General features: G+C 42.1%; 1 protein-coding gene across 4 annotated transcripts in view; it reads left to right on the top strand.

Moving 5' to 3' along the window:
* The window catches only part of gabra6a (gamma-aminobutyric acid type A receptor subunit alpha6a), a 39,944-nt gene extending 29,884 nt beyond the window's left edge, over positions 1-10,060 (top strand). For 3 of the 4 annotated variants that reach the window (XM_061930329.2, XM_061930326.2, XM_061930328.2), the window contains exons 8-9: positions 2,177-2,427; positions 9,393-10,060. In XM_061930329.2, the coding sequence (XP_061786313.1) occupies positions 2,177-2,427; positions 9,393-9,665 (524 nt within the window). In that variant the 3' untranslated portion in view covers positions 9,666-10,060. The remainder of the gene's footprint in view (positions 1-2,176; positions 2,428-9,392) is intronic. The other variant, XM_061930327.2, reaches the window with a different exon arrangement.
* Positions 10,061-13,611: the final 3,551 nt, after the last annotated feature.

The following is a 13,611-nucleotide window of genomic DNA, read 5'->3' on the forward strand; positions in this document are numbered from 1 at the left end:
GGTGTTGAAATTTTTCAAATTGGTCGAGAAATGTTGAAGTAGTAACATGTTGAATTGAGAAATGGTATTACGGAATTCCTGGAATTTGGGGAAAACCTGGATTTTTTCCAGTTCAAAAAACAACTTCATTTTTTGTCCTAATTAAGAGAAATGTTTAGACGGCGGAACGGTTGAAGTGGGTTGAAAAATGTGGAAGGAATAGTTGCCAGAAAAAAGGGTGGAAATAGGGCTTTGGAAAACCAGGAATTCTGGAAAATCCTGAAATTTTTTTGAACTTGGAAAAAGGGTTTTTCAATTGCAAGAATAGCAGAATGTGTTGAAGGTGGAATGGTTTGAATCGGTTGAAAAATGTGGGAATTGTGCAACTTGGAAAAATGTCCCATTCATTTCAATAGGAACTTCCTGGAAATTTTGGAATTTTGGGAAAAGTGAAATTTTTTGGAAAATTATTAGGAGCATGAATGTCCTAAATGAGCTGCATTGGTTGGTGTTGGAATTATTTAAATTGGGCAAGAAATGTTGAAGTAGTAAATGGTATTAAGGAATTTCGGGAAAATCTGGAATTTTTTTGAAAAAGGTAAAAAACTTGAACTATCTGAATAAGTTAAAATGGATGGTGTTGAAATTTTTCAAATCGGTCGAGAAATGTTGAAGTAGTAACATGTTGAATTGAGAAATGGTATTACGGAATTCCTGGAATTTTGGGAAAACCTGGATTTTTTCCAGTTCAAAAAACAACTTCATTTTTTGTCCTAATTAAGAGAAATGTTTAGACGGCGGAACGGTTGAAGTGGGTTGAAAAATGTGGAAGGAGTAGTCGCCAGAAAAAAGGGTGAAAATAGGGCTTTGGAAAACCAGGAGTTCTGGAAAATCCTGACATTTTTTTGAACTTGGAAAAAGGGTTTTTCAATTGCCAGAATGTGTTGAAGGTGGAATGGTTTGAATCGGTTGAAAAATGTGGGAATTGTGCAACTTGGAAAAATGTCCCATTCATTTCAATGGGAACTTCCTGGAAATTTTGGAATTTTGGGAAAAGTGAAATTTTTTGGAAAATTATTAGGAGCATGAATGTCCTAAATGAGCTGCATTGGTTGGTGTTGGAATTGTTTAAATTGGGCAAGAAATGTTGAAGTAGTAAATAGTATTAAGGAATTTTGGGAAAATCTGGATTTTTTTTGAAAAAGGTAAAAAACTTGAACTATCTGAATAAGTTAAAATGGTTGGTGTTGAAATTTTTCAAATCGGTCGAGAAATGTTGAAGTAGTAACATGTTGAATTGAGAAATGGTATTACGGAATTCCTGGAATTTGGGGAAAACCTGGATTTTTTCCAGTTCAAAAAACAACTTCATTTTTTGTCCTAATTAAGAGAAATGTTTAGACGGTGGAACGGTTGAAGTGGGTTGAAAAATGTGGAAGGAGTAGTCGCCAGAAAAAAGGGTGGAAATAGGGCTTTGGAAAACCTGGAGTTCTGGAAAATCCTGAAATTTCTTTGAACTTGGAAAAAGGGTTTTTCAATTGCCAGAATGGCAGAATGTGTTGAAGGTGGAATGGTTTGAATCAGTTGAAAAATGTGGAAATGGTGGACGTTTGAAACAGTGCCAGAGGAAAGTGATAAGTTTATAATATTTAGCACTGATGGACCTAATAATACAAAAAGCTCCTTGATAAGTTTCCCAGGAAATGGGTCAAGTAAACATGTTGTTTGTTTTGTCCCATTTACACATCTTAACAATTCCTCCAATGTTATTTCATCAAAGAGAGAGAAACTATGTTGGAGGGCGGTATCCGTCGTAGATACAGTCGTATCTGTGTTAATAGAACCCAGTTGTAGCTGCGATGCATTGTCTTTAATCTCCTTTCTAACGAGTTCAATTTTCTTATTAAATAAATTCATAAAGTCATCTGCCGAGTGGGTGGAGCTACTGGGAGGAGTCCCTTGTTGGGTTAGCGATGCTACTGTACTGAACAAAAATTTAGGATCGTTTTTGTTGAGGTGGATGAGATTTGAGTAATATTTAGCTTTAGCTAAAATAATGCAGATGGCAATAATACCAGCAATAGTAAGAAATGGCAAGGACATAATAAAACATTTGCTTATACTTGATGTAAACATTGCTTTTTTTTTTTTAGATGAGAAACATTTTTTTCTCCCACTTTGTTTGTTTCCCCCTCAGGCATCACCACCGTGCTAACAATGACCACCCTGAGCATCAGCGCCCGCCAGTCACTGCCCAAAGTAGCCTACGCCACAGCCATGGACTGGTTCATCGCCGTGTGTTTCGCCTTTGTGGCGTCGGCCCTCGTGGAGTTTGCAGCTGTCAACTACTTTGCCACGCTGCAGGCCAACCACCTGAAGAGGAAGAAAGCCCGACAAGACAAGCTGGAGGTTTTAGCGACGGCCAGTGACGATGAAGACACAATTTCGGTGAGCACCAACTTAATGTTAGTGACTTTCTCAAAAATGCATCCAATATTGGCTTTTTACACAAAATTTTCATCAGATGATAAAAACCTTTTTTTTTTTTTTTTTACCAAAGATAGGGCTGCAAAGTTCATAAGACAAGTATTGGTGTCCAGATTTGTTGTTTTGTTTACAAACCCCGTTTCCATATGAGTTGGGAAATTGTGTTAGATGTAAATATAAACGGAATACAATGATTTGCAAATCCTTTTCAACCCATATTCAATTGAATGCACTACAAAGACAAGATATTTGATGTTCAAACTCATAAACTTTATTTATTTTTTTGCAAATAATAATTAACTTAGAATTTCATGGCTGCAACACGTGCCAAAGTAGTTGGGAAAGGGCATGTTCACCACTGTGTGACATCACCTTTTCTTTTAACAACACTCAATAAACGATTGGGAACTGAGGAAACTAATTGTTGAAGCTTTGGACTGCAGGCGGACCAGGAAAGTAACCGCACTCTTTTTTTTTACGAAGCCACGCTGTTGTAACACGTGCTGAATGTGGCTTGGCATTTTCTTGCTGAAATAAGCAGGGGCGTCCATGAAAAAGACGGCGCTTAGATGGCAGCATATGTTGTTCCAAAACCTGTATGTACCGTATTTTCCGCACTATTAGCCGCACCTAAAAACCACAAATTTACTCAAAAGCTGACAGTGCGGCTTTTAACCCGGTGCGCTTTATATATGGATTAATATTACGATTCATTTTCATAAAGTTTCGATCTCGCAACTACGGTAAACAGCCGCCATCTTTTTTCCCGGTAGAACAGGAAGCGCTTCTTCTTCTACGCAAGCAACCGCCAAGGTAAGCACCCGCCCCCATAGAACAGGAAGCGCTTCTTCTTCTACTGTAAGCAACCACCCGCCCGCGTAGAAGAAGAAAAAGCGCGCGGATATTACCGTACCAGTACGTTTCATTTCCTTTGTGTGTTTACATCTGTAAAGACCACAAAATGGCTCCTACTAAGCGTCAGGGATCCGGTTCATGAAAAGACGCAATCTCTCCATCCGCACACGGATTACTATTTCACAGCAACTGATATTCCTGTGAACCGCACTGTGGATACAACGGGAGCACGTACGGTGAATATTCGCACCACAGGGAATGAGAAGTCATCCTTCACTGTGGTTCTAGCTTGCCATGCTAATGGCCAGAAACTTCCACCCATGGTGATATTCAAAAGGAAGACCTTGCCAAAAGAGACCTTTCCAGCCGGCGTCATCATAAAAGCTAACTCGAAGGGATGGATGAAGAAAAGATGAGCGAGTGGTTAAGGTAAGTTTAAGTTTACGCGAAGAGGCCGGGTGGCTTTTTTCACGCAGCTCTGTCCATGTTGATATACGACTCCATGCGCGCCCACATCACGCTGGTTTTAATATATTATTAAAGTTTGACTGACCTATTTGACTGTTTTTTTGACATTCCTTTAGCGCAGTTAGATGCGGCTTACAACACGGGGCGGCTTATAGGTGGACAAAGTTTTGAAATATGCCGTTCATTGAAGACGCGGCTTTTAACCCAGGGCGCCTTATGGTGCGGAAAATACGGTACCTTTCAGCATTAACAGATGTGTAAGTTACCCATGTCTTGGGCACTAATGCACCCCCATACCATCACAGATGCTGGCTTTTCAACTTTGCGTCGATAACAGTCTGGATGGTTCGCTTCCCCTTTGGTCCGGATGACACAATGTCGAATATTTCCAAAAACAATTTGAAATGTGGACTCGTCAGACCACAGAACACTTTTCCACTTTGCATGAGTCCATCTTAGATGATCTCGGGCCCAGAGAAGCCGGCGGCGTTTCTGGATGTTGTTGATAAATGGCTTTCGCTTTGCATAGTAGAGCTTTAACTTGCACTTACAGATGTAGCGACCAACTGTATTTAGTGACAATGGTTTTCTGAAGTGTTCCTGAGCCCATGTGGTGATATCCTTTAGAGATGGATGTCGGTTTTTGATACAATGCCGTCTGAGGGATCCAAGGTCACGGTCATTCAATGTTGGTTTCCGGCCATGCCGCTTACGTGGAGTGATTTCTCCAGATTCTCTGAACCTTTTGATGATATTATGGACTGTAGATGTTGAAATCCCGAAATTTCGTTGCAATTGCACTTTGAGAAACGTTGTTCTTAAACTGTTTGACTATTTGCTCACGCAGTTGTGGACAAAGGGGTGTACCTCGCCCCATCCCCATCAACGGTTGAAGTGGGTTGAAAAATGTGGAAGGAGTAGTCGCCAGAAAAAAGGGTGGAAATAGGGCTTTGGAAAACCAGGAATTCTGGAAAATCCTGAAATTTTTTTGAACTTGGAAAAAGGGTTTTTCAATTGCCAGAATGGCAGAATGTGTTGAAGGTGGAATGGTTTCAATCGGTTGAAAAATGTGGGAATTGTGCAACTTGGAAAAATGTCCCATTCATTTCAATGGGAACTTCCTGGAAATTTTGGGAAAAGCGACATTTTTGGGAAAATTATTAGGAGCATGAATGTCCTAAATGAGCTGAATTGGTTGGTGTTGGAATTTTTTAAATTGGGCAAGAAATGTTGAAGTAGTAAATGGTATTAAGGAATTTCGGGAAAATCTGGAATTTTTTTGAAAAAGGTAAAAAACTTGAACTATCTGAATAAGTTAAAAGGGTTGGTGTTGAAATTTTTCAAATCGGTCGAGAAATCTTGAAGTAGTAACATGTTGAATTGAGAAATGGTATTACGGAATTCCTGGAATTTTGGGAAAACCTAGATTTTTTCCAGTTCAAAAAATAACTTCATTTTTTGTCCTAATTAAGAGAAATGTTTAGACGGTGGAACGGTTGAAGTGGGTTGAAAAATGTGGAAGGAGTAGTCGCCAGAAAAAAGGGTGGAAATAGGGCTTTGGAAAACCAGGAATTCTGGAAAATCCTGAAATTTTTTTGAACTTGGAAAAAGGGTTTTTCAATTGCCAGAATGGCAGAATGTGTTGAAGGTGGAATGGTTTGAATCGGTTGAAAAATGTGGGAATTGTGCAACTTGGAAAAATGTCCCATTCATTTCAATGGGAACTTCCTGGAAATTTTGGAATTTTGGGAAAAGCGACATTTCTGGGAAAATTATTAGGAGCATGAATGTCCTAAATGAGCTGAATTGGTTGGTGTTGGAATTGTTTAAATTGGGCAAGAAATGTTGAAGTAGTAAATGGTATTAAGGAATATCAGGAAAATCTGGAATTTTTTTGAAAAAGGTAAAAAACTTGAACTATCTGAATAAGTTAAAATGGTTGGTGTTGAAATTTTTCAAATCGGTCGAGAAATGTTGAAGTAGTAACATGTTGAATTGAGAAATGGTATTACGGAATTCCTGGAATTTTGGGAAAACCTGGATTTTTTCTAGTTCAAAAAACAACTTCGTTTTTTGTCCTAATTAAGAGAAATGTTTAGACGGTGGAACGGTTGAAGTGGGTTGAAAAATGTGGAAGGAGTAGCCGCCAGAAAAAAGGGTGGAAATAGGGCTTTGGAAAACCAGGAATTCTGGAAAATCCTGAAATTTTTTTGAACTTGGAAAAAGGGTTTTTCAATTGCCAGAATGGCAGAATGTGTTGAAGGTGGAATGGTTTGAATCGGTTGAAAAATGTGGGAATTGTGCAACTTGGAAAAATGTCCCATTCATTTCAATGGGAACTTCCTGGAAATTTTGGAATTTTGGGAAAAGCGACATTTTTGGGAAAATTATTAGGAGCATGAATGTCCTAAATGAGCTGCATTGGTTTTACATGTAGAACCCATCAGTCATTCACACCTGGTGGTGGTAAGCTACTTTCATAGCCACAGCTGCCCTGGGGTAGACTGACGGAAGCGTGGCTGCAATTTGCGCCAACGGCCCCTCCGACCACCACCTATCATTCATCATTCACGGCAGCGATTTTTGGATGGTAAGAGGCGGGGAGCGAACCTGCAACCCTCAGGTTTCTGGCACGGTTGCTCTACCCACTACGCCATGCCGCCCCAAGTTAAAATGGTTGGTGTTGAAATTTTTCAAATCAGTCGAGAAATGTTGAAGTAGTAACATGTTGAATTGAGAAATGGTATTACGGAATTCCTGGAATTTTTTGGGAAGCTGTTTTTATACCCAATCATGGCACCCACCTGTTCCCAATTAGCCTGCACACCCGTGGGATGTTCCAAATAAGTGTTTGATGAGCATTCCTCAACTTTATCAGTATTTATTGCCACCTTTCCCAACTTCTTTGTCACGTGTTGCTGGCATCAAATTCTAAAGTTAATGATTATTTGCAGAAAAAAAAAATGTTTATCAGTTTGAACATCAAATATGTTGTCTTTGTAGCATATTCAACTGAATATGGGTTGAAAATGATATGCAAATCATTGTATTTCGTTCATATTTATATCTAACACAATTTCCCAACTCCCTACCAGGGGGCATAAAGCGGTGTGCGGCTTCAGCGGTTGCGGAGGCAAAAACTCGGACATGGGAGGAGTTCGGGGAGGCCATGGAAAACGACTTCCGGACGGCTTCGAAGCGATTCTGGACCACCATCCGCCGCCTCAGGAAGGGGAAGCAGTGCACTATCAACACCGTGTATGGTGAGGATGGTGTTCTGCTGACCTCGACTGCGGATGTTGTGGATCGGTGGAGGGAATACTTCGAAGACCTCCTCAATCCCACCAACACGTCTTCCTATGAGGAAGCAGTGCCTGGGGAATCTGTGGTGGGCTCTTCTATTTCTGGGGCTGAGGTTGCTGAGGTAGTTAAAAAGCTCCTCGGTGGGAAGGCCCCGGGGGTGGATGAGATCCGCCCGGAGTTCCTTAAGGCTCTGGATGCTGTGGGGCTGTCTTGGTTGACAAGACTCTGCAGCATCGCGTGGACATCGGGGGCGGTACCTCTGGATTGGCAGACCGGGGTGGTGGTTCCTCTCTTTAAGAAGGGGAACCGGAGGGTGTGTTCTAACTATCGTGGGATCACACTCCTCAGCCTTCCCGGTAAGGTCTATTCAGGTGTACTGGAGAGGAGGCTACGCCGGATAGTCGAACCTCGGATTCAGGAGGAACAGTGTGGTTTTCGTCCTGGTCGTGGAACTGTGGACCAGCTCTATACTCTCGGCAGGGTCCTTGAGGGTGCATGGGAGTTTGCCCAACCAGTCTACATGTGTTTTGTGGACTTGGAGAAGGCATTCAACCGTGTCCCTCGGGAAGTCCTGTGGGGAGTGCTCAGAGAGTATGGGGTATCGGACTGTCTGATTTTGGCGGTCCGCTCCCTGTATGATCAGTGTCAGAGCTTGGTCCGCATTGCCGGCAGTAAGTCGGACACGTTTCCAGTGAGGGTTGGACCCCGCCAAGGCTGCCCTTTGTCACCCATTCTGTTCATAACTTTTATGGACAGAATTTCTAGGCGCAGTCAGGGCGTTGAGGGGATCTGGTTTGGTGGCTGCAGGATTAGGTCTCTGCTTTTTGCAGATGATGTGGTCCTGATGGCTTCATCTGGCCAGGATCTTCAGCTCTTGCTGGATCGGTTCGCAGCCGAGTGTGAAGCGACTGGGATGAGAATCAGCACCTCCAAGTCCGATTCCATGGTTCTCGCCTGGAAAAGGGTGGAATGCCATCTTCGGGTTGGGGAGGAGACCCTGACCCAAGTGGAGGAGTTCAAGTACCTCGGAGTCTTGTTCACGAGTGAGGGAAGAGTGGATGGTGAGATCGACAGGCGGATCGGTGCGGCGTCTTCAGTAATGTGGACGCTGTATCGATCCGTTGTGGTGAAGAAGGAGCTGAGCCGGAAGGCAAAGCTCTCAATTTACCGGTCGATCTACGTTCCCATCCTCACCTATGGTCATGAGCTTTGGGTTATGACCGAAAGGACAAGATCACGGGTACAAGCGGCCGAAATGAGTTTCCTCCGCCGGGTGGCAGGGCTCTCCCTTAGAGATAGGGTGAGAAGCTCTGTCATCCGGGGGGAGCTCAAAGTAAAGCCGCTGCTCCTCCACATGGAGAGGAGCCAGATGAGGTGGTTCGGGCATCTGGTCAGGATGCCACCCGATCGCCTCCCTCGGGAGGTGTTTAGGGCACGTCCGACCGGTAGGAGGCCACGGGGAAGACCCAGGACACGTTGGGAAGACTATGTCTCCCGGCTGGCCTGGGAACGCCTCGGGATCCCCCGGGAAGAGCTGGACGAAGTGGCTGGGGAGAGGGAAGTCTGGGCTTCCCTGCTTAGGCTGCTGCCCCCGCGACCCGACCTCGGATAAGCGGAAGAAGATGGATGGATGGATGGAATTTCCCAACTCATATGGAAAAGGGGTTTGTACTTGGAAAAATGACCATGGGGTGTCACTGTCATTATCGGACATCTCTAGTCCTAATCATTTGTGAAAACAACATACGCCCTCAGATATTCATCTGCATTAACATAGTCGCTACCAATGGGGGCCATCGGCTGTCCTCGGCTGTCAATGATGATCAGGAAGCTTCAAAGAAAACAGGCCGTGCTTCAGAAAAGGAGTAAAAAAAAAAAAATGCATTTTCAACTTCCATAATCACCTCCCACTTCTTCCATGTATTCCCATTCCGAGCACATGAAATAATAATATGTTCCATTGTAGCGCTCTCATCAGTGGCTATAGGCTTCATGCTAATACACTAAGCCACCATGGCGTCCTCTTGGGATGTGTCTCACGTGCTTTAAAAATAGCCCGAGTGAGAGAAGAACTCCAGCACTCCTCCCTGGATAATCTGCTAACATCCTATGGGCTTCCATCAGATGGCCCTGCTGTGTTCTACACGGCTGTTGGAATGCTACTGGGAGAAAGCTCCTGTGGGAGCAAACAATATTCTCATCCTCGTGTACGTGACACCACTAACTCTGCACTCTGTGCACACACTGGCCGGCTGGCTGGATAAACGCTAACATCATTTTGTTCCCCCCTTGCCTCTCAGCAGTCCACCACCGGCCCTCAAGAGGGCCTGAAGAGGAGAAACCACTCAATGTGTCCCAGTGAGCCAGCAGAGGCTCCGCCACTGCCGATATTCCTTCAGCAGGGCTCAGCTTTTCCTCAGATTCCACAGCTGGCGGGGACCAGCCCCATCGATAAGTACGCCCGCATTCTCTTCCCCCTGACCTTTGCACTCTTCAACCTCGTCTACTGGTACGTCTACTTGGCCAAGGACACCATGGAGAGAGCCAGGTACACGCCTGGAATGGTGGAATGAGCGTTTTTCTGCTATTGTCTGTCAACGGATATCAATCTGTTACAATCATCACCCACCAAATGGATTCATCTTCACCATCGCAGAGATGCCTTGTTATACAGTAGAGAATACTGAGTATATACACATACAGCAACACCTATCTATTTTTCTCCAATTGATACTGTTCAAAGTGTAGGTTGGGGGTAAGGTTAAGGTTTTCATTGTATATTAGTGTGACCCCCCCACCCCTTTTAAGGGGACGGGCAATATGCGCATTCGTATAGTTAGGAGGAGATGCCTCATTCAGCGCCAAAAAAAATCGTCTGGTTTGAGCCAGGTTTCGCTGAGACCAATGACGTTAAGATTGTTGTCTCTAATGCATGCTTGCCAACCTTGAGACCTCCGATTTCAGGAGGTGGGGGGCGGAGGCGTGGTCGGGGGTGGGGCAGGGCGTGGTTGAGGGCGTGGTTAAGAGGGGAGGAGTATATTGACAGCTAGAATTCACCAAGTCAAGTATTTCATACATATATATATATATATATATATATATATATATATATTTATATTAGAATTATACATTAAAATAAACATATTTGAAATAATTAATTTTAAATTATCATAATAATTCATTTAAAATGACCATATTTAATTATTAAAATAATTGCTTGTTTATCAACAACTTTAGCATTTTATTCATTACATTTTGAAACTCTCAGAAGCCAAGTTATGTTATATTCCTTAATATTTATTTATGCAAGTTTGAAGTATCAATTATCTAAACACAGTTTTGTTTGCATATTTTCAGGATGTAGATATATATATATATATATATATATATATATATATATATATATATATATATATATATATATATATATATATATATATACATATATGTACACATATATATATATATATATATATACATACATATACATATATATATATATGCATGTATATATATATATATATATATATATATATATATATATATATATATATATACATACATATATGCAAGTTTGAAGTATCAATTATCTAAACACAGTTTTGTTTGCATATTTTCAGGATGTAGAGATATATATATATATATATATATATACATATATGCAAGTTTGAAGTATCAATTATCTAAACACAGTTTTGTTTGCATATTTTCAGGATGTAGAGATATATATATATATATATACATATATATACATATATGTATATATATATATATATACATATATATATATATATGTATATATATATATATATATATATATATATACATATATATGTATATATATATATATATATATATATATATGTATATGTATATATATATATATATATATATATATATATATATATATATCTACATCCTGAAAATATGCAAACAAAACTGTGTTTAGATAATTGATACTTCAAACTTGCATAAATAAATATTAAGGAATATAACATAACTTGGCTTCTGAGAGCTTCAAAATGTAATGAATAAAATGCTAAAGTTGTCGATAAACAAGCAATTATTTTAATAATTAAATATGGTCATTTTAAATGAATTATTATGATCATTTAAAATGAATGATTTCAAATATGTTTATTTTAATGTATAATTCTAATGCCTGGATGTAATAAGGAGTCAGAAAAAATACAAATAAAAATACAATTAATTTTGATGTTTTTATCAAAATATAGTACAAATGTATTTAGTTTTTTTTTTTTTAAATGAATAAATATATTTATTTTTAGGTAAGATAAACATAATAATACAATTTATCTCTAGTCTGGATGATTTAGTTCTTGTCACCCTGTTGTCCTCCCGTCGTGAAAAAAGGCTGTCCTCACTCAGGTCCGCATGGAGCTGGAGGGGGCGTGGCCTCCAGCTCCGGCTGAAAATCGGGAGATTTTCGGGATAATATTTGTCCCGGGAGGTTTTCGGGAGAGGCGCTGAATTTCGGGAGTCTCCCGGAAAATTCGGGAGGGTTGGCAAGTATGCTCTAATGACCTCATTAACTAATAATGTTTTGGGAGACAATTATCTTATCTTACCTTATATAAGTCTTATAATGAAAACAACACATGACGTAAGTGTCTATATTAGCTATAGTAGCCTACTATCAAAATGACTATGTGTCGCAGGCTGAAGCAAATCTTCGTTGACAGAAACAGGAAACAGGAAAATTCCCAAACAAAATGAAAATAGCAAAAGTTGTCCCAATTCACAAGACTGTAAACAAACAAATGTACAAATTACAGACCTGTTTCCTTACTTCCACAATTTTCTAAAATAATTGAAAAATTATTTAATAACGGATTAGACTATTTAATTAGCAAAAGTGGAATACTTGAGGATAACCAATATGGCTACAGAGCAAACATCTCAACATCAATGGAAATAACAGAGGAAATAACCAATGCAGTAGAAGGTGCAACAGCAGTATTTATGGATCTAACTAAAGCACACAATTAATCATATTATCTTAATCAACAAATTAGAATGCTATGGCATCAGAGGGTTGGTATTGAACTGGGTAAGAAGCTTATTTAACCATCAGGAAGCAATATGTGAAGCTCGGTGAAAATACGTCAAGAGAACTAAACATATCTTGTACCCCGGGGATCAATACTGGGACCAAAATTCCATCCATCCATCCATCTTCTTCCGCTTATCCGAGGTCGGGTCGCGGGGGCAGCAGCTTAAGCAGGGAAGCCCAGACTTCCCTCTCCCCAGCCACTTCGTCCAGCTCCTCCCGGGGGATCCCGAGGCGTTCCCAGGCCAGCCGGGAGAGATAGTCTTCCCAGCGTGTCCTGGGTCTTCCCCGCGGCCTCCTACCGGTCGGACGTGCCCTAAACACCTCCCTAGGGAGGCGTTCGGGTGGCATCCTGACCAGATGCCCGAACCACCTCGTCTGGCTCCCCTCGATGTGGAGGAGCAGCGGCTTTACTTTGAGCTCCCCCCGGATGACAGAGCTTCTCACCCTATCTCTAAGGGAGAGCCCCGCCACCCGGCGGAGGAAACTCATTTCGGCCGCTTGTACCCGTGATCTTGTCCTTTCGGTCATAACCCAAAGCTCATGACCATAGGTGAGGATGGGAACGTAGATCGACCGGTAAATTGAGAGCTTTGCCTTCCGGCTCAGCTCCTTCTTCACCACAACGGATCGATACAGCGTCCGCATTACTGAAGACGCCGCACCGATCCGCCTGTCGATCTCACCATCCACTCTTCCCTCACTCGTGAACAAGACTCCGAGGTACTTGAACTCCTCCACTTGGGGCAAGATCTCCTCCCCAACCCGGAGATGGCACTCCACCCTTTTCCGGGCGAGAACCATGGACTCGGACTTGGAGGTGCTGATTCTCATCCCAGTCGCTTCACACTCAGCTGCGAACCGATCCAGTGAGAGCTGAAGATCCTGGCCAGATGAAGCCATCAGGACCACATCATCTGCAAAAAGCAGAGACCTAATCCTGCAGCCACCAAACCAGATCCCCTCAACGCCTTGACTGCGCCTAGAAATTCTGTCCATAAAGGTTATGAACAGAATGGGTGACAAAGGGCAGCCTTGGCGGAGTCCAACCCTCACTGGAAACGTGTCCGACTTACTACCGGCAATGCGGACCAAGCTCTGGCACTGATCATACAGGGAGCGGACCGCCACAATCAGACAGTCCGATACCCCATACTCTCTGAGCACTCCCCACAGGACTTCCCGAGGGACACGGTCGAATGCCTTCTCCAAGTCCACAAAGCACATGTAGACTGGTTGGGCAAACTCCCATGCACCCTCAAGGACCCTGCCGAGAGTATAGAGCTGGTCCACAGTTCCACGACCAGGACGAAAACCACACTGTTCCTCCTGAATCCGAGGTTCGACTATCCGGCGTAGCCTCCTCTCCAGTACACCTGAATAGACCTTACCGGGAAGAACATTCCTTAAAATAAACATCCCAATGACACTGCAAACTTGTATTCTTG

Source organism: Nerophis lumbriciformis, linkage group LG36, assembly GCF_033978685.3.
Source record: "Nerophis lumbriciformis linkage group LG36, RoL_Nlum_v2.1, whole genome shotgun sequence".
Taxonomy (NCBI): Eukaryota; Metazoa; Chordata; class Actinopteri; order Syngnathiformes; family Syngnathidae; genus Nerophis; species Nerophis lumbriciformis.